At 37.7% G+C, this 22,866-nt stretch overlaps 1 protein-coding gene across 1 annotated transcript in view; it reads left to right on the top strand.

Annotated features, from left to right (window-relative positions):
- Window positions 1-22,866, top strand: part of tesk1b (testis associated actin remodelling kinase 1b) — a 110,980-nt gene that overhangs the window by 56,911 nt on the left and 31,203 nt on the right. Inside the window, exons 3-4 of the mRNA XM_028801423.2 lie at window positions 8,375-8,423; window positions 18,052-18,198. Of these exons, the coding sequence (XP_028657256.1) occupies window positions 8,375-8,423; window positions 18,052-18,198 (196 nt within the window). The remainder of the gene's footprint in view (window positions 1-8,374; window positions 8,424-18,051; window positions 18,199-22,866) is intronic.

Here is a 22,866-nt window from a genome sequence, read left to right on the forward strand (position 1 = left end):
TTACTCCATGTAGTTGCATCTTTTCTAAGTCCCCAAAATTGAGCAGTCACTAAGTTAGTAAGGTAGAATCCAGCACGAGTCAAATGCATAGCAAAAGAAATTCCACAGTCCAAAAAAGGTAATTTTAAAAAAAGTTTTGTTCTTACATATATTTTCACTAATCACAAAATTCAGGAAAAAGGTTATTACACACACATAGTAAAAAGCAAAAAGGGAAAAAAACGTCTTCTCTGTTTCATTACTCTGGTAGCTTTCTCATGTTAACTTAAGTTAATTTCTATATTTACACTACTCGTCAAAATTTTAGAACACCTAAATTTTTCTTCAAATTTAATCGGTTGACATACAATGAATGACCTAAAATGGTGAAAAGGTAAGCAGCAAAAAGGCCAAAGGTTTAAATATCAGAATCAAAGCTCAACTTCAAGTGCAGCTTAAGAGTGGTCAAAAAAAGCAAGTCTCAGTTTCTACTGTGAAGTGGAGACTTTGTACTACAGGTTTGACAAGGCTAGTGGCAGGAAGAAAGCCATTCCTTAAAGGACAAAATAGGGCCTTGAAGTACCAGCTGTGGACTACTGCAGACTGGAAGAAAGTCTTATGGACCGATGAATCAAAATTTGAAATCATCAGTTCATCACGCCATCAAGTTGGTGAAAGGATGGTTTCTCAGTATGTAACGCCATTTTTTATTATTTTTCCCATCAGTTCATCACGCCATCAAGTTGGTGAAAGGATGGTTTCTCAGTATCTAACGCTATTTTTTATTATTTTCCATTGTTTATTTGTTCTATATCTTGATTTCATGAAATATTAAGACATTAAGCTGAGTGCATTTCCATAAAAACTGAGGTGTTCTAAAACTTTTGGCTGGTAGTGTAAATGTGTTACTTTTCTATGGCAAACATACATAGGCTTTACTTAAGTATGCTCTGTACATTCAATGTGTTCAGTACGTTCATTATGGTTTGAAAGTTTTTGCCCTCCATGCCTTACCAACTGAAAGGCAGATCATAGACTGAATTAGTCTCTAGTAAGAATGACCAGAAATAACTAGAATATTCCATTTACAATTTAGCTTGTAGAGCTTATAATTGAACCTTCCGTTGACTATGCACTAATGTATAGCAAAACATCTTAATACATAATTCGCCTGCCTCCTCACTCACTCACTCACTTTCGTCCGTCCGAGGCCGAATGCGCAGTCGCCTTCTGCTCACGTCCGAAGCCGAATGCACAGTTGCCTTCTGCGCAGCTGCCCGAAAAACCTTATGAGACCGACATCCAACCCCTGCATCACAGCAGGCGGCGTATTTACGGCCGCAAAAATTCAAAGAGAAAGGCAACTTCGATTAAAGCTCTAGAGGCCTGAAAGGCGATTTCGACTACAGCTCGAGGCCTAATTACGCATTCTGATTCAATTACGCATTCATTCAATACACCTATATCAGGTTTGTGGTGCTTATGCTTATTACTATTCCATATTGTACTGGAACATTCATCATTCAATATTATGCTATAGGCCTGGAAAATTAATCAACTAACAGTACAAGCCTGTACAGTAATGAGTAAAGCAGACTACAATCATTACAAAACAACTTCTTCGTTACTTATCATTTGTTCTTCATACACTGCTGACACAAACTCGTGCCTGTTTCATCTTACGTTGTCGAAACGGGCTCTTTGTCTAGTTTTAACATAATAAGGAAAATACTGCTGTCAATTTAATATGACCTAACTTACTAACAAATGGCTCTTACACTCTCTGTAGAATAACGACTAGTAGTACTGCTGTTTTTCTGTATTTAAGCACAAGCAGATATTGTTCATACAGTGTTTTACCTCATAATAAGTGAGTAAAGCCACAATAAGGGAAGGGTCCTTACTTATCAAAAGTTATAGCCAGTTTAATACCATACACAAACCTATAAGTCAAACCAAACATCATTTTTTCAAACTGTGTCTCCCAGTGAAAGAATATAATTTTTTTTAAATCTATTGAAATAGTACTCACAGAATGCCAAATAATTTCTCATACTTCTTAACACCCTCAGTCCAAGCCTTTTCATAAATCTGTAATTTAGTTATTAACTAGCAGTACTCTGGTTTTTGGCATTCGTATGTGCTGTTGTTAAAGCATGATTTCTTTCTTATCTGATAACTGTTGTTCTGAGAGAAGGTACTACGTATATCTATAGCTCGTTTGAGAGAGAGAGGTGTTAGAGAAATGTCAGATGATCCATATTACCATAATTAAAGGTAGAGTTCTAACAATATTAATTTTTATGTAATGTTTCAGTCAAGATGCCTCATTGACTTGACTTTATGTTGTGAATTTCTTGGCAAGGGTATAATCAGATCAAAAGTAAATAAGGGTTGATCAGAGGAGGAGTGATAACTACATTCTTGTTTATCTTGGCGCTGGAGAGTGGCATCGTGTTGCATGCTGGTCATACATGTACATGAAAGTACTATTAGTATTATAACTACATGAAAGTAAGGATTTAACTGTATTGTGAACATGAGACAGTACTACTTCCACTACTATTAGTACTACATGGAAGTAAGAATTTCAATGTACTCTACATATGACACTACTACAACTACTTGCCACTACTACGTCTTGAAAGTCAACACCATAAACAGCAGTAAGATGTAATATATAATCATGAGAGGTGTACTAGAGAGACTGAAGCCACATTATCTGAAGAAAGTTATGCTGTACTTATCATGGGATGCAGTAGACTGAAAATCATTCTTGAAATGAACAGATAAAGGGTATATTTTCAGTCCTGAATCCATTCTGTACACACAAGCCTTTCTGTGGATGTCTGAAGAATTAGGTCACTAGGTCTGGAAGTGTCCTCATTGTGCATCAGAGGAGTGCCACTCACTGGATGCTACAGCTGTAAAATGCTTTGGCTGAGACTGAACGTAACCCTTTAATGCTATAGTCTGAGAGCCTGGGTAACTATGTGGACACTTCTGGCAGGGAACAGATGAGATGTGGAGCAGCTACAGTTCTTAGCTAAAATGCAATGCTGCTTGTTGGAGCTCATAACTTAAGTAATGGTTTACAAATAATAAAAGTTGCTTTTCTTTCGCACAAATATGAATTGTGAAGTTGTACATTCTATAAAGTAAGGATGTGTTATCTCCTTAGTAGTACGTACTTATCTGTGCTCAGAGATATTTTTCCATTAAATCATCTTTTGTGGTGTAGCTAGCAAGGAGTTGCTCTGGAAGAAGGTAGCACCAGTGTGGCTACCAGGTGTGTACGGGCATTGTGGTTACAAGTCTAAATACTGTGTTAGTACAAGAAGAAGAGGGCCACCAGAGTAAAACAAGGCCTACAACAAAAGTGGATTCCATGGTAGTATAATGCTTGGCTGAATTTAAATTTACTTGTAGTTTGGATATACATGGAGTGGGATGAGGTAGCACTTTTGTGAGACGAAAAAATTAAATGCCAAATGCAATACTTGTGTTTTTGTGTGGCTTAATTTCCAGTGTACCTAAAGATTATTCCTGCCAACACACAATGGCCAATGTTATACTTTGCACCTGAGATGATAGTAAGGGAGCATTTATCTTGATCTACAGTTATTATCGAACATTGTACCTTAATTTAAGCTGAAGCATTTATTTCTAGTTTATGAATCATTTATAGGTTGCAGGGTGCACAGAGCATTCTTATCAGTGCACTAGCAAAATTTACTTGCCCTTATGAAAGCATAGTGGGAAACTCTACAATTTACTGTCTTAAACGATGGGGGTGTAATCTCAGTTGCAGTAGTAAGAAAGCATATACATGCTGGAAATGACCAAGTCTTAATAATTGGTAGGTATGATTACTTGGCTTAATCAAGAGAAAGTTCTGAGTAGAGAGAATATAATGTGCTGTGCCATTCTGCTCTGGATAATAAGCCATGTCTAAACGCTTAGCTTTGAAGAGTTTTGGAAGTGTGCCCATGGTGTGTTTTCAAATGCCTTGAATTCTCTGTCAAGTGGTAATTCCTTTGAAAGACTCTAATGTTAAGATTTTATTTACTTCTTGGTCCTTAACATTTTTTAAATGTTAAAAAGGACTTCAGATGCTTAGTCTGGCAGAGTTTTCTCCTTGGATTTCCCCGTCTGGTTTCCAAACCCCAGACTTGCGTTTAAGCTTGTCTGAGCAGCTCCCTTATACACTGCTGTTGATCAGAGCTCATTAGGAATGCCCTTTCATTCCTGGGCCTTTCCGTACTTAACAGGAACTTGGCCTTGAGAGTTTTGCATATGTTATTATTTATTTTTTTTTCTTCTTCTCTTTTTCACTCAAGGTTTTTTTTAAGGCTGCTTGTTTTTAGATACTTCTGTTATTGTCTTTGTCTTGGACCTGTAGATTTTATTCCTTAAATAGTACTGTCTTCCATTTCAGTAGTAGTTGTTCACTGAATCACTGTACAGGACTTAAGTAAAATCTGACAGTCATGAATTTAACAAAAGTAATAATAAAGGTCATCACAAACTTTTATGTAGCTCATTTTTCATTGCTCATAGTGAAACGTGCGTTACCTTTTTTTTTTTTTTGTAACCTTCAAACACCTTTTTCACTTTTCCATCTGAAAGAGGTACTTTATATGTTGCAGTATCATTTAGCTGTTTTTAGGGAGATAAGGAGAGTCAACCAAAAATGGCTAAAAATTAGGAAAATTGGATTTCAGGTGAATTTATTTCTGTAGGCAGTTGCAAAGTTATATGGTGGCGACATGCCGCTATTGTGAAGGCAGAAGCAAACCTCACCACAGATTGTAAAAAAGAAATAATGCTGATTTGTTTTGTATTATTGTATTTTGCCTGGGTAACCATTATGTTTATAGTCGTCAACAATCTGTATCTGGGGTGTCGAACTCTGGTCTTGGAAGGTGGCAGTGGTTGCAGGTTTTCATTCTAACCATCTTCTTAATTAGTGAGTCATTTTTGCTGCTGATTAACTTGTTTTGCTTTAGTTTTAATTAACTTGAGTCAGGCCCCTTAGTTGTTTCTTTTTACTTAATTAGCAGCCAAAACAATAATGAGACACAAAACAAGCCGCCACGTGACCAGCTCACCTGTGCCCGTCACACAATATCTGAAAATAAAGAAAGGTGAAGGTCTCAGGAACATTAATCTCTCGGGACACCAAAATGTTTTGATGATGTTCTTAGAAAAAACAGAAAATCAAAAGTTTTGGAAATGTCTGCTTGTGGCAGAATTGAGAGCAGCAACATGCTGTGAAATTAAATAATGGGTTTCATTAATTACCAGCAAGAATTTGCTTCTCATTAAGAAAGTGGTTGGAGTGAAATTGGTTGGAGTTTGAAACCCCAGTTTAGCTGGTCATCTGTTGGCTTGTTTCATGTCTCATTTCTGTTTGGCTATCATTTCATGAAGAAAAGAATCGATTCAGAGGACTGAATCTTTAAAAACAGGGCTTTTAAAATGAAGGAAAAAAGTTAATTAGCATTAAAACTTGGTCACTGATTGGAAAAGGGTTAGAATAGAAACCTGCAGCCACTGTGGCCCTCCAGGTCTGGAGGTCAACACCTATGACCTATATACACTTAGTGAAATTTTATCTTTTGTTAAAAATTGAAGTTGAATCTTTTTTTTTTTTTTTTCTTCTTCAGTCAGTAAAGTCTGCAATTAGCTATATTGTGAATTTCCCATTGGGATTAATAAAGTATCTATCTATCTATCTATCTATCTATCTATCTATCTATCTATCTATCTATCTATCTATCTATCTATCTATCTATCTATCTATCTATCTATCTATGTGATGAAATAATGGATCACGAAAATAATTAAAAATACAAACACACACACACACACACACACACGCTTACTTTATAGTGGGATTCAGATTGAACCAGTCAGATTTCTAAATGACATACAAAAATTTTCTGCCTTCATTTGCCAAAAACTGAAGTGATTTTTTTGACTAGATACTAAATACATTTAACTGTTCCTATATGATTTCCCGGAAGGTTTAATAAATATAGTGCAATTGTCGTTTGGTCAAAGTATTGTCAATCAAATGTTGCCTTATTATCTTCTAAAATGTGATTTTATAGGACACTTCATAGTGACCAATGACCACAAAGTTTTTGTGTTTCAAAAAACAGTATCTGGTGGCTTGTGAGGTTATCTGAGTCATGCGCAGGTAGAGAGCATTCGTGTTCCTCTGCAATGGACTGCATTTAGTTCATTCCTGGTTTTAGCAGGAGGCATCCTCCCTCTACATTTTATCAATCTCAAATGCCTCTCCTGAGGTTTGTCATTGCATATCTTTATATACAAGGGGGCTCCGTCCCCTGCTCGCTTCGCTCGCCTACCCCCGGCGTTTTGAACCCGTGCCCGCTGGGCAGCCACGTGTGAGGATGACGCACATTTAATACAGAGCGTTTGTCCGTGTCACTCTGGGGCCCCCCACTGTTAATACGGAGCTCCGTCTGTACTATTATGCGGTGCATTGTGGACTACTGCGGACCCCGTAGTGTTTCCCGTTTCAGTTTGTATCTCAGTCAGTCGAGCTTTTGTTTTTGAAGCTTTTGAATTCCGGTCTTCATTATCTGTAACCTGCTGTCCATGTGTTTGGACCCCTCGTTTAACCTGTTTATGACGTTTTACTTTGCTTTCTACTCTGTCTTTCATTTCTGATCTTGCTTTATTCTGCTTTTGTTTCAATGACACCTGGTCCATGGTGAATATATTTTCCCTTTTTCGAGTAATAATTTTCATTTGTTTGCGATACTGTGATGTTTATCGTACTGTGAATAATGCATCACTGTAATGTGATACACCTATGCTGTATAGTTTGGACGTGTGAGGATGACGTATGTTTAATACGGAGCGTTCGCCCGTGTCACTCTGGGTCTCCCCACTGTTACTACGAAGCTCTTTCCGAACTATTATGCGGTGCATTGTGGAGCACTGCGGACTCTGTAGTGTTTCCTGTTTCACTTCGTATCTCGTTTAGTCGAGCTCTTTCTTTTTGGAGCAGTGACTGCCTGGTCTGCGGCATTTCAGACGCACGTTGTTGGCGCTTGCGTTCATTAATTATATCCAGGCAGGCGCGTGTTTGTATCTCGGTCACTTGAGCTGTGTCGTGTTGAATCCGTGCCTGCTTTGCCTACGCAGTTTGAGACGCGCGTTGTAGGCGTCCACGTTCATTAGATCTGTCCACGCAGGCTCGGTGTCGAAGCTGTGTTAATTGTTGTCCCTGTTCTTTAACCTGTTTATGACGTTTTACTTTGTCTCCTACTCTGACGGTTCGTAGTCTCTCCCGTTTCACTCGGGGGGTGGGGGGGTTTGGCTTTGTGTGACACTTGCGCACTATGTCTTTTGCGTCCACGGGCAGGTCCCTGCGTCCATATCCGGTTTACCATTCTCATTTAGTAATGTGGATCACTCTGTCCTTTGTAGGGAATGAACATTCTTTTTCAATATTGTAGCTAGAAAAGCAGTCCTCTGACTGGCTTAAAACTGAAGTGTTCCTGGTTTGTTTAAAATGATCCTGCTGCATAATTTTAGTTGAAAACGTTGTTACACATAAGTTTTTAAAAATGTTAATTTGTATGAGTGTGAGCTCTGCAATGTACTCTTTTCTGTTTTGCATCCAGAGCTACACAGATAGGCTCCAGTCCCTCATGCCCATGAACTGAATTTAAACAGATTTGAGAGTGTTACATTAATGTATGTAGTTTATCTAAGCGCAAATGTAGCAATTGCTGTTACTATTGTATTGAATATTTATAAAAATGAAGGCATAACTGTTTTCATTTGTTTAAAATGAGCACATATTTTGGTTTTCTATTTTGGTACTTATGCTTTTATCAAGAGATGCTGTATGAACAAATTTATTTTAAAATAGTTATCAAATATTTCATCAGATGTTTTGGGGGAAAAAAAAAGTTTCACCATCAGTAATGGCTTTTATTAAATCAGGCCATTTTTAAAATCTGTGTGGCTGTACCCTACATGTTTACATTTCCGCTAGATGAGCATTACACTCTGGGTTGCAGAGCAAGTCAGTAGTGTGCATTGAAGTGGCATGTTTGTACTTTATAGGTATTAGGCCATTTTTCACATCAATATTTTTTTATTACAGTAAAAAAATACATAAGAGTTAATGCAGCACCTCGTAAAAATGTAGGGAAAGATTTATGAGATTTTTCTAATGAGGAGGCTAGTGCTAGATATGTAAGTGGCAAGGGGGATATAAAACCATCAAGTAATATCTAATGCAGAGGCTTGAGTCAAGACAAATAAGCAATTCAAATTTAGTGTAGTTTTCAAACATAAATATGAATATATTATGTGTCTCACTCTCTTTCTCTTTTTTTCCCCACAGGTTCCTAGGTGTCTGCGTTCATGAAGGCCAACTCCATGCCCTTACTGAGGTATGTTGCACATTATGTCACCTCACCATTAATTTTCATCTGAAAGTATCTTTTGTGCAAGCATGTTTTAGGAAGTTATTTCTTTCAAAAACTGATCTAATCAAGCTGATCAATGCCCTATAGACACTAGTTAATCAGTGTACTAGTATGTCATCCTGATAATGGCCATCAAATTTCATTTCCATGTGTTTTACCTGTCAGTTTATTTCCCCATTAATGGTTAAGAAGCGAATTAACAGTGTGTCCCAGTAGCTCACCTTCAGTTTGATAGGTTGGCTGATTTACTCTTTCTGTCCAGTGTATTAAAACGTCAAAATCAACGGTTGTGGATGAATGAGGACAGCATGTCAGACATACAAGGAGCCTCAGGGCTGTGTTTTTTCACCTCTTTTGTAAATCCTCTACAATAATGGGTGTCGCAGTAAATTTGTAAACAGGTTCATCTTAAAATCTTCTGTTAACTCAATGATTGTAAGCCTACTGAATAAGAATGAAACCAGGCATGGTCCAGTGATAGATTATTTTGTTAACTGATATGATGAGTCTTTCCTGCACCTAGATTAAAAAAAAAAAAAAACTAATATTTGATTTTAGAAGAAACGCCATTCACCCACAAGAAACAATCATCAAAGACCAGACATTGGAGACTGTTGAAAGTTATAAATATCTAGGAACAATCATGGACTCAAAAAACTAACTTTTAATGAATATACGGAAGTCATCTTTAAAAAATGGACAGCAGCGCCTCTACTGTTTAAGGAAGCTGAGTCTTTTTACTGCGAATCCTCCTATTTCATCGTCCATCCATTCATCCATCCATCCATCCATGCTCTTCCGCTTATCCGAGGTCGGGTCGCGGGGGCAGCAGCTTGAGCAGAGATGCCCAGACTTCCGTCTCCCCAGGCACTTCTTCTAAGTCTTCCGGGAGAATCCCGTGGCGTTCCCAGGCCAGCCGGGAGACATAGTCCCTCCAGCGTGTCCTGGGTCTTCCCCAGGGCATCCTCCCGGTTAGACGTGCCCGGAACACCTCACCAGGGAGGCGTCCAGAAAGCATCCTGATCAGATGCCCGAGCCACCTCATTTGACTCCTCTCGATGCGGAGGAGCAGCAGCTCTACTCTGAGCCCCTCCCGGATGACTGAGCTTCTCACCCTATCTTTAAGAGAAAGCCCAGACACCCTGCGGAGGAAACTCATTTCAGCTGCTTGTATTCGCGATCTCGTTCTTTCAGTCACTACCCATAACTCATGACCATAGGTGAGGTTAGGAACATAGATCGACTGATAAATTGAGAGCTTTGCCTTACGGCTCAGCTCCTTTTTCACCACGACAGACCGATGCAGAGCCCTCATCACTGCAGACGCTGCACCGATCCGCCTGTCGATCTCACGCTCCATTCTTCCCTCACTCCTATTTTATTACTCTTTTATAAATCTTGTATTGAGTCTGTCTTTACTTATGTTCTACTGGTATGGCTCAGAAATCTTAATATCAACAACAAAAACAGAATTAATCGCATTGTAAAATGGAGAAGTAAAATAAGATCTCAATAGTCAAATCTCATAGACCTGTTAAATACGGAAAGCAGAGTACATTCTGTCAGGCAGGACTCTCCCACTGCATTCTAAATTTCATTTGTTGCCATCGTGTAACAGGTTCAAGATTGCAAGGATAAAAAACAATTGGTTCAAGTACTTTTTCATTACAATTGGGAAAAAGTTAACATTCCTATCATTCATCAGTCAATCTAAATGTTATTTAAATTTTTATGTGTAATATGTTTGATCTAATGTTTCACTATAAATATTATGTTCAGTGCTATATCAAATATATTTAGTTGTACTCGGTTTGTTTTTTGGCTGTGTTCTTTGTGATGTGTGCCTTGGTGTTATGTTGCAAATTATTCAACAATGCTACATTTGGTTGAGGACATGGTGCTAATTGATGAGGAGAGAAAAATTATTTTGTTAAAATTTTGCTTCTCTATAGAAAGGAGAAGAAAAGATTAAAATTAATTAATTGCAAAAAAACAAAAGATTTCAATAAGTAAACAAATGTAATTTGTGTGTTACAACTCCCACTTCTGTCTATTAAACATCAGTTATTTATATAGAACATTAGAATTTTTTTTGACAAGAACATGCCCTATAGCCCAGAAAAGTGTGGTAATCCTATCCACCTAATTTCTCCAAAATAACATCTGATCAAGTTTTGAAAGTTTCTAAAGTCCTAATGTCTACCACATTCCTTAACTTATTGCATGGATCACTCTGTGAAGATAAACTTTCTAACATATGTAAAAAACTTACCCTTAACACGTTTCCAACTGTGTTCTGGTGTTGAATTACTTTTAAAGTAACAGCCACAATCCACTGATAATATTCATTTCATAATTTTAAAAACTTTAATCATGACACCTCTTAATCCCCCTTTTTGATTAAATACAGTATACAGGGACATCAGATGATGCAGGTGGTGGGGGAAATGTGTCTGTGAAGTTCAAAGTCATAAAATCCATGGGGAGCAACTTATGTTGCATCATCATAAAGCAGGCAGCAACCATCACTTTTGAAAGTGGTCACAAATGAATGTGGGTCAGAGACCCTTTAAAGCTGCTGCTTTTTATTACTAATTACTATTTTGACAGGTAGACTACTTCAAAAAATTTAAGTTCATGGTATGAAAGGTGCAGACTGCTCTTTCCTTTTTGATTTTGCTGTGTGTTTAAATATCCAAATACAGTATGTTCATAGCTGTTTAGCAGTTTTATTGTGCAGAATACCAGGTGACAGTCAGTAAAATGTAAAATCACTTGGAGAGTAGTCGTACTCATTTCAGTGTCTTCACCCCCTCACCTTCTTATGATCAAATAGTTCTTCCCTTGATTTCCGTGTCTGGTAAGTAAGTAGTGACATCTCTGTGGACTGCCGGATTGTTCAGCTTTGAAAAGAACGGAGCTCGAGTAGTTTAAGTATGCCTTTTAACTCTTTGAGGGCTGAATATCTTTTCCAAAAAACTCAGTTTTCTGAAAAGCACACAAAACAATGGTTTCACACATAAACAAGCATAAAACATCCGTCACTGCGTGCTGTGGCTGCTGTTGCCACCTATTTGCGTTGTCTGGCGGCTACGCAGGGGCAGATCAGTGGGCGGTAGTAGGAATGCACAGAGGGATGGCTACCTGGGTGTCTTTGTGCGACGGGTGGGAGGTGGTGGCATTTGCACTGCAACGCAATCTGGTTTACACCTCTTGTTATTGTAAGTGGCGGTCCTCCCAGGTAAACATTGCCATAAGCGCATCAGTTACACAAACATGTTCAGCATCGCGATCTGCTGGGGACCGTTCAGCTGATGGCAGTCCCTCATTTTCGATCTTCATCTCCAGATCACTTGCATCAAAATCAGAGTCTGACAAGTCCAATTCAGCAATAAGACACAAAACCTCGACCACATGGTATTTTGTTTTGTGCATTCGCCTTGATCTCTCGGTGGATGTCAATGCCATTTTAGAGGTTGTTTCCTCTTTGCTACTCTTGCACGCGCAGTTAGTCGAGGTCAAATCAGCAAAGCTAACTTTCCTTCTAGCAAAGAGAGTCAAACTAAAACGGAAAGGTAAACTTTGTCACCATTTACAGCAGATGTATCCCTGAAATTTCACAAAACTCGACATCCACCCTGAAAGAGTTAAAGAAGTTGAACTAAACCCTTCAAAAAATAAAAAGCTATTGTTCAATTTATAGTGATTAGGACCTTTTGTTTGTTTGCTTCACAGTTAATCTTTTTGTGTTATTGGTTTTGTTTATGCAGCAGAACAGTGTGTAGCTTGTGCAAATATATTATTATTCCCTATAATAAGTGAGCGTATTGTAGTTACTTTAGTAAATTAGTATCCTAAATATAGTAATTCATTGTAATCTTACTTTTTATATGCAAATGAGACCTTCTCAAGGGTCGTAATGTTCCAAGGTGAAATGTCAACCTTCTATACAACCTCAAAACATGAGTTTGGAAACTCTTTCATTCTGTGTTCCTTATTTAAAATGGTTTGGATAATGAACTCCATTAGAGATTAGTCATCAGACAGTAAGAGTTAGATATGTGCTTCAGATAGATGTCGACGTTTGTTGTAAATGATAAAACAATGCCCTGTATGTCTCCGTACCTCTTGTGAATTAGTTGAGGTCAAAAATTCGGGTGCCACAGCAGTCAATAAATTAAAATTCAATGGTCCTTAGGATTTAACAGTCTTCATGCCTTGAATTTTCTCTTTTTGCACTGCAAGCCTGCCTTGCAGTAAGGAGACCTGGGTTCGCTTCCGGGTCCTCCCTGCGTGGAGTTTGCATGTTCTCCCCGTGTCTGTGTGGGGTTCCTCCAGGTACTCCGGTTTCCTCCCACTGTCCAAAGACATGCAGGTTAGGTGCATTGGTGATCGTAAATTGTCCCTAGTGTGTGCTTGGTGTGTGTGTGTGCGTGCCCTGCGGTGGGCTGGTGCCCTACACCGGGCTTTGTTTCCTGCCTTGCACCCTGTGCTTGCTGGGATTGGCTCCAGCAGACCCCCATGACCCTGTAGTTAGGATATAGCGGGTTGGGTGATGGATGGATGTAATTTAGTTAACTTATTTAACACTTAATGATATGAGTAAGTCCATTAACCTAGAGTCGGCAGGATCCCTAAAGAAGAACCGTGACAGAATTCAAATATGAACTTAAATATGACTGGCAGGATGTCACAATACCAGAATTTGTTTTTAGTACCAATGCCAGTGAAATGTTACTATACTCCGTAACCTTGGATACCATGGTAAAATCAAATTCCATTCTATGGCTTTTTTTATTTATTAAAGTACCTCTGTTATTCAAGCAAACGCCTTTTCCTGTATTAAAATATACAATATCTAAATACTAACAGTAACAGCAATGTTAAAATACTGGTATATCCATCAAGTAATTACCCAACTATCATTTAAGTAAACTAGTGTTGGCATTCAGGAATATCAAAGTATAATGCAGATCTCCCCCAATGTAACAACAAATGTGAAGTTTATAATCTTGGTGAAGGGCGGCACGGTGGCGCAGTGGGTAGCGCTGCTGCCTCCCAGTTGGGAGATCTGGGGACCTGGGTTCGATTCCTGGGTCCTCCCTGCATGGAGTTTGCATGTTCTCCCCGTGTCTGCGTGGGTTTCCTCCGGGTACTCCGGTTTCCTCCCACAGTCCAAAAACATGCAGGTTAGGTGGATTGGCGATTCTAAATTGGCCCTAGTGTGTGCTTGGTGTGTGGGTGTGTTTGTGTGTGTCCTGCGGTGGGTTGGCACCCTGCCCAGGATTGTTTCCTGCCTTGTGCCCTGTGTTGGCTGGGATTGGCTCCAGCAGACCCCCGTGACCCTGTGTTCGGATTCAGCGGGTTGGAAAATGGATGGATGGATGGATAATCTTGGTGGATTTCTACATAGGGTTTATAAAGAATCCTATATTATGAACTACCTAATTTTTCTTAACATGTGTACATGTTACATTTATTCTCCAACATTTTCCTTTCAGTAGCTGAAAAATATTGCTTAAAATCATTACCAAAAATAAAAATCCAAACATTATTATATGTGTACTGTTGAATGTGTGAATTCCAAGATAATTCAGGATATTTCCATTTAAACACACTTTTTAAAGCTTTTAAAATCTGCTTTGTCCGTGCATCACTGTGTTACATTTGTAACATTTGCTATTGTATGATGTATAAATGCATTATTAGTTGGTTAAAAAGTAATTACTTTTTGTTATTGCTTATGTCTTTGTACAAATGCAGAATCTGAAAATTACTTGGACTGCTATTACCAATAATGTGTAACTTTGAGATAGCATTACATTCTTCAATGTACCAAGCAAATATATGACATGTGCTTTCACTTATTTACCTTCAAAAACCAAACAAATGACACAAATTCATTATCTGCAGAATCATGTTTAGCAGTGAAGTATGCTGTTTTTCTTGTCCTGCTGGCTGCGTGCTTCATTGATTATGCATTTCTGTTAACACAGTACATGATGTATTAATGGGGAGATGCCCCCTCTCCTTTGAAGCATTGAAACACTACATATTACTACATATGTTCGGATTAGCACAGTGTACCAAAAAACAAAAACCCTACAAGGAGATGCTTGTCATCACCAGTGTAGTAAAGCTAAATGGAAACTTTCAGAGGTTGCTTTGATGTTTTCTTGCTACAACTGTTGTTACTGTTGCAATTCCTATTAATGTAACTGTGGATGCAAGTGAGGTCAGATCCCAACCAGCCCCCAATGACCCTGAACTGTATATGCCAGTTTCAAAATAGGAACTGTAGAAGTGCACATTATATTGTGAGAATCTCACTATCTTTTCATCACTTCTTATAAATGTGTGACAGTACAAGTTAAATTATTATACTTTATCTAATCGATAACATCATTTTACTCTCAAAGCATGCACAAATCTGTTTCTGTACTAACTCCGCCGTGGGATAAAAGTGTCAATTATTAGAACCTCTGTGTGTGTCTATTAAATAACAACTATGGTTCCTGCAGTGAAAGCACTTCCAAATAAGATTTCTGCTTTTTTTCTTTGCAACATGTGTTGATGTGCAGCCGTATGCTTACCACTGTGAGCCATTTCCATATGAAGTTTTACTCACAATATTCTTGCATCATTGTGCCTTCCATAAGTAAGTAATTCATCTACAGTTGCACAAGTATGATACCGACTTTCACAGTACTACGGACACTGAATTAAAAAAAAAAAAAAGCTTGTACTGTTACATTTTCAAACTTTGGTATTGACTTGGACCATTAATAGAATTTACTGTCTTAATCTTCTTTGTTTATTTATCTGGTTTGTACAATGCTATATACTGTATATTCTGCCGTTCTTTATTTATTCTGTAAGTGCCTTGAGCATGGGAAAGGCGCTATATAAATAAAATGTATTATTATTATTATTATTATTATTTTGTGACACACCTAGATGCTTGTATAGTTTAAAATGAATGAAGGAAAAAATTATCTACATGTCATGACATTTTATAACCCACCTAATCCAGACCAAGTTCATGAGAGGGTTTGGTGTGGGGTGTTTGGTGGGGCTAGAATCTGTCTCACCTTGCATAGGGTGCAAGGCAGGAACAAACTCTGGACAGGGCGCATTCATCTACATATGGAGAGACGAAAGCAAAATAATGTAAACAATATTGGTCTTTGATTCTAGTATTCCATTATAGAAAGATTAAGGAAATTTAGTAGATTCACCACTATCTGCTGACAGTGTATAGAAATAATGTAAAGGTGTAATAAGGTATGCTATATGCCTTCCTGCACAGCAACCAAATTAATTAAATGTTCTGCTTAATCTGTATAACGCAGCTGTATTATACACATTTTTTTGCCTTTACTTAGTACAAGGCTGCACCAGTGTTAGAGATATTTTTCTGATTTCAGGTTAAAGTTAAACACCATTTCATTTAGCAGAAGCCTTTATCCAAGGTGACTTAAAAACAATTCCTTAAACATTCAATTTTATTAAAAAATACTAAGTTAACAAAATTGAAAAAAAAAAACATTTCTGTACTTGGCATAGCTAAAGTAAGATTCCATTTTTTTTTTTATTAAATCAAAGAGAAATTTAGAGTTATAAGAGAAGTGTTCATGATTATACAATGAACAGTCAGGGTGAATGCCATCTATTAAGTTAGGCTGTGCTCTTCAAACAGAACAGGAGGTCACAGATGGAAGTTAGGTGTAGATTTCTGAAAGAAGTTATAAAATACTTGTTCACATAGGACAACAGATGTATGAAACAACATATCAAATTAGCAAAACTGAAAGTATTTTGGAGAGCTACAAATCTTGGCTTATAAATATTTAGAAGACATTTAATGAACAGGAAATAATTAGGTATGTTCATCTAAATGGCATTTTCTCATCCTAATAAGTATGTGTGTAATAATGTGATCCAGTAGTTTTACAACTACATCAGCATACTTGTGTTTTTGGTATGTTAATTCAAATTACATTCATTCATTGAAGTGAAAACACAAATTTTTTTTAAAATATCGGGTCAGGTTGGGGATTCATGCACTGGTACAGCACGTTGCTACACCCACCACACATGAAACAGCTCGGATCCTAGTTAGCAACCCCGTAAGACAGACACAAGGCCCAGTCCCACCCTCCGGAAATGACCATCTATCTGCTGCAGCCAGATGTTACGTGGGCGTCCCTTTGGCCTGGTCCAGCTGCACGCGAACCAGATCACCCTCTGGAAATCATGCCACGTGGCTGTAGTGCTGTAACTGATGCTACCTCACAATGCAAATAATGTCTCATTTGGGACTCCATGAGCAATCTCTCATTTGACATAAAATCACACCAGTGGTACCCAAAGATTCTCCGAAGTGACACAGTAATGAAGGAGTCCAGTCTTCATCTCGGGTCACTGTATAACGTCCATATCTCGCAGCCATATAGCAAAACAGGAAGCACCAGGACTCTACAGACTTGGATCTTCGTCCTTTTCCAAAGATATCTGAAACTCCACACACATTGACCTCATGACCCCCTTATGCTTTCCCCATCTGTCTACTGACTTCATAGGAAGAATCACCAGAAACATGAATGTCAGTGCTGAGGTAAGTAAACCTTTTGACAAGGTCTACACTCTCTCTGCATACAGACACAATGCTGATGGCTATGCCCAAGAGGTCATTAAAGGTCTGGATTTAGTTTTTTATCCAAGACACTCAGACTTCTCGTTCAGTCTCTTGAGAGCCTGATCAGAGCCACCATTGACTCTGCAAACATCACAGCATCGTTGGCAAAGTCAAGATCAGTGAATCTTTCTTTACCAACAGATGCCCCACAGCCCATCAACCCCACGACCCTGCCCAACACTCAGTCCATGCAAGCATTGAACAGAGAAGGAGCAAGAACACACCCCTGAAGAACCCCAGAATCAAATGGGTAAAATGCAGAGTTTCTGCCTTCACCCAGAACAGCACTCGCAGTATGAATGCGAGGGGGATCCCGTGAAGGCTCAGGATCTCGTACAGGTCAGCTTGATCAACTGAGTTGAACACTTTATGAAAATCGACAAAGGCTGCAAAGAAAATATCACTCAACGTTTATCTATCAATAGTAGCACTACTTTTTTCTGGATATATTTCATTTTTTAGTTGTCCATCTGCATTAGAAACAAATGCATTTCCATTTAAATTGTTTAATTTATAGGTTAAAGTAATCTGCTTGTTTATTACCTTTTTTAATTGAAACAGGTACATAGGTTGTAAATTACACTTCTTTAAATATATATGTTTAAGGGAGAGAATAGAATCTTTTACTGTTTTTTTTTTTTTTTTGTCTTGTATTAAAATTACACCCATCTTGGACCTGAAGCATGTGTGCTATTCCCATTATCAGTCAGACAAAACTAAAGGGCAAAGTGTAGGAAAAAAAATGTCAGAGGAAAAGAAGGCAATTTGTGCTCTGCATGTACCCAATTTAAATCTATGGAAATTAAGTGTTTAACTTTTGTCAGTCTAAAGCTTTAAGTGTTTTTCTTTGCAGTCTAACAATATGTGTACTGAATATACTTTTCTTCTCCTTAGTACATCAATTGTGGGAACCTGGAGCAACTGCTAGACAGTGATGTGTACCTCTCATGGTCTGTGAAAATGCAGCTCGCTCTAGATTTGGCGAAGGGTCTAAGATATCTTCACTCGAAGGGAATCTTTCATCGAGATCTTACTTCTAAGGTAAAGTATGTGCATAAAGCATTACCTTGTTTGTAACTCAGTTAAAATTTCTGCATAGTCACACACATTTTTGCTTTGTAAAGCTTCCTTTTGGCCTGGTGTAATTTTTGCAATTTTAGGCTTCCATGACACCAAGATTCATTTGTATTAATTGTACTAGTGTTTTGAAATAAAAGTGTGAACAGAGAATTTAATCCACTCCAAAATTTAGTCACTGTGTATTACTAGACTATTGCTTGTTTTGATTCTTTCACAGTTTGGCAGACTTTCTGATTGGTGGTCTCATTGTCACTATGAATCAAGAGCAAATGCAAAGATTGTTATATTGTAACCTACTTAAGCAGTGCAGTATATACACCTGGGGCCTCATGCATAACGCCGTGCGTAGAACTCACACTATAACATGCGTAAGCACAAAAACGGAAATGTTCATACGCACAAAAAAGTTTAGGTTTTATACATCAAGATTTGAGCGTGGAAACTTTCATACGTAACATTTTTGTGCGTATGCACCATTTATACATGAGGCCCCTGGTGAGCCAAGATTCACACAAGCACCTCTAAGGTAGATTATGATTTATTTGATTCAGTATAGGAAAACCAATAACAAGCCTCAAGTAATCATTCATATTTCCACCCTCCCAGAAAGTAAATAACCGTGAGTAAGAGATTAAAGTATATACAGTATATTAATGAAGAACTTTACAAAATAAGCAATAAGCAAACTCTTACTAATACACATTTATTTGTTTTGTGACTTCCAATTTCCCGACATGTATAACAGTACAAATATATTGAAGTCTGTCCCTTGGAAGTTTTCACATTTTATTGTTATACAACATTAAATCATAATGGATTTAAGTTGGCTTTTTTGATATCGATTAACAGAAAAGGTCTGTTTAATGTCAAAGTGGAAATAGATCTCTGAAAAATTATCTAAATTAATTACAAATTTAAAACAGCAATTATTATTGTTGATTTTTGTTTCCTCTGCAGTTTTTGGTGGAACCAAAATATTTTTATTCCCTGAATACAAATATGTATTTGTAATTTCTGTATTGTGTAGGGTTTTCAAGAAAACTGCAATTATGCATGATATTGCAACGTACGTAACACGAGAGAAAAATAGAAATTTTTTGCTGCAGATTTTTTTTGTAGTCACTGTCCAATGCTTCCCATGTCAGTGTCCAACAATAGTCTCCCAGTTTTCCTGGTAGTGTTTCCTACTATGTGGCCAGTTCTTTTTCATGTAATTTGAATCTTTTGCACGGCTGTCCCACTCGTAAACAAAACAACAGTACAGTACTTGGTATATCCAAGCTGCACACTGAGTAAAATTGCAGCCACCTTCAAATCGCTGCATATATTCGAGTTGTACCTCAAGTATTAAATGTGTTTCAGCAGCAGCTGCATGTTCTCATATGTTCATATGCACGGCATGTCCGACAGGTATGGAAGGGTATATATTGCCAGTTTTCAGCAAAACGGCCTTCAAACTTAACAATGATAAGTCAATAAGCATTCACAATTCTGTTGGATCATGTTCATATCCAAGAGCAGAACGTATATTGATGTCACTACAACGGGTCAGACTGCCAACTTTTCTGAAGAATTTTGTCAAATTTTCATGGTGATGGCAAAATAGTGAAATTTATGTACTTAGTGACAATAGATTCTATCCTTGCAATCTTGATCCAAATCTTTAAAAAGATCATTGAGCTCTGCTTGAGAAATTAAATGAGGTTAGCTGGATGTTGATAGCTTGAAATCTGGATCATCAGCAGCTGCATCCATCTGCATCAGTTCGTTCATCTCAACCTCCTTGTTCTCATCCTCTAACGTCAACACCTCTGGCAGTTTTGGAACAGGAAGACTTTCGTTCTGTGGCACTGGTCTCATTGCAAAGGCCAAGCTCGGGTACTCAATAAACTTCCTGCTCTTGGAAGAAAATTCTGAGACATTCATCATGCAGAAGCGACAATCAATTGCATGATCCTTCATGTCCATCTATATCATTGGGGTGGCAAATGGCATGGATGGACGCACACCCTTCAGCTAAGCTCGCAGAATGGTAGCACAAGATGTACAACATACTGTATATGAGGAGCCCATACTTTATCCTGGTCACCAATTTTGCACCCAAAGTATAACTTATATGTCTTCTTCTTGAGTGCTGTCATTCTCCTTTTCTGTGCTTTTAAAATGAACTCACTACAGATGTAACGAAATGTATCACAGCTATTGCAACATTAGAGCAGCATTTCAAAAATTATATGACATTTAATTCACATCCTTTGAACTGAACAGTTTTATTCCTAATGTACTCATTGACACTGACATCAGTTAGAAAAACTGCAGCAGCTATTCACTGTGGCTGCTAGGTATATACTGTATAGGGCAGACAGATTTTCTTGCAGTATTTTAACTAAGCGAGTCTCTAGTATAAATTGGCATTGGATATGAATGATTTTGACCTAAGAAGATCATGAGCTACTGCCAGATGTATATGTATACACACACACACACACAATATTAAAACCACTTGCCTAATATTGTATAGGTCCCTATGACATCGAGGTATGGACTTCTATAGTATCTGGCACCAAGATGTTAGCAGCAGATTCTTTAAATCCTGTAAGTTGTGAAGTGAGCCCTCCATCCCACATGCGCTTGACCAGATTGAGATCTGGGGAACTCTTTCATGTTCCTTTAACTAGTCCTAAACAACTTTTACCATGTGGCAGAACCCATTACCCTGCTGAATGAGGATACTAACCACTGCATACTGGGAACACCCCCCAAGACCTGCAATTTTGGAGATGCTCTGGCAAACACAATGAGATGCTTGTCAGTCTCTCTCAAATCCTTATGCTTGCCCCATGTTTCCTTCTTCAAACCCATCTCCTTCAAGAACTGACTGTTCACTTGCTGCCTATATCCCACCCATTGACAGGTGCAAATATAAGCATATTATTTATGTATATTAATATATAATACATACTATGGAAGAAAACGTCTTGACACAGGAAAAGGTTTGTGGTAGCCACCCGTATACTTGAATAAAGACTGCAAAAGGTAGGCAGTTTGTTGTAGTGTGGTTACAGGTTCGAGTCCGAAACAGAACTGTCTGACTGAAGAAAGATGGCTGGTTTTTAAGGTCATTCCGGGGAAGTGATGTCATCGGGCCCGGAACTGGAGGCGCCATCATCAAACGTGGAAAAAGACACGTTGTCTTCGAGTCCAGGCAGAATTTTCCATATTTGGTCTGCAGGGGTAAAAGAGAGAGGATTATTTCACTCTGCCTCCCCCTGGCCTGGCGTGGAATTTCCTTCTTTTGAGCCCTTTAGCTGCTTCCTATGCGCACATGTATGACAATACGTACTGTATATGTATGTATGTGTGTGTGTGTGTGTGTGTACTAGAATAATATTAAAATTCTAATTAAATAGAATGATAATTTTTAAATACCATCTTGGAAATTGTCCCAGAGCAATTCAGACATCAGCTAATAAAAAAACAAAAACAATACAGGAAACATATCTGAGGATGGTAATGGGTCACATACTGTATCTTAAGGAGCATAGATAATCAGTTGAAATTACAGAATACAGTGGACAGCAATGGGAAATTTAAATAGCAAATCTATAATATGAAATAAACGCTCATCTTAATTCATAAGAAATAAATAGGTTATAGTGGGCATGGCATGAAATATTAAGTTTTAGTATTGTGTGAATGTTTAGACAGTAAAAATATAATATTCTAATGAGTTGCACAAAGTTCAATAATGTTTTTAATCAAAGCATATGTTAATAAGGAAATGTTTTGTTTATGATGTAATTGTAATAGATTGTAAGTATGCTATATGTAATTCCTTAAACTTGCATTAATTTTTTTACAAAAATCTTAAGGTGCATCAGATGAAAGTGTAAATGTTTTGTTTTTGGTATTACTTAATGTAGTGTTGATAATTATGTTTTTGCATATACAGCCATTACTTACCCACATGTTCCAAGACAGTCTCATTCACAAACAAAATCTGCCAAGTAAAATTAAATCATTATTTACCCCATAGTAATGCGTAGTACATGTCTGTCTTAATAAAAAGTAAATAAAAAAAAAAAAGTATATGTTCGGCAATCAAAAAGTCTCACTTAATAAACAGTCATAGGCAGGGCCTGAATTTCACTTGTGGTAAAGAGTAATTTTTAAAATTATAGCAACAAATGGGAGCTGTTGTTGTTTTGGGGGACTACTTGACATGTTCATATTCTAAATTTATTAACTTCCACTTTTTTGATCAGTACTATAACTGAAAATATATATGTTGCTTAAAAATCAGTACTACGGAAATAAAACTTCAAACATTATTGTGTCTGTGCTGTGTTGTAAGTTTATTGGTTCATTATTGACCTATGTATAGAGTACAGTGAAATTCGTACTTGCATGTGCTAATCAAAATGAAACACAATGCCACTCTTTAGCACCATGATTGGTGAGAAGAACTACCTTACCTGAAAACATCTGTTTTCCGTACTAAAAAAATCTCTGAACGCAGTTTGGAAATCTGTATATACCCTTTGATATTTTAAGTTTTGGAAGTTATAGGAAAGGCTGTGTACAACAGATAATGGAAATCTTTATTTAAAGATAGACTGTTAGATGAAA

The sequence above is a fragment of the Erpetoichthys calabaricus genome, chromosome 5 (assembly GCF_900747795.2).
Source record: "Erpetoichthys calabaricus chromosome 5, fErpCal1.3, whole genome shotgun sequence".
NCBI lineage: Eukaryota > Metazoa > Chordata > Cladistia > Polypteriformes > Polypteridae > Erpetoichthys > Erpetoichthys calabaricus.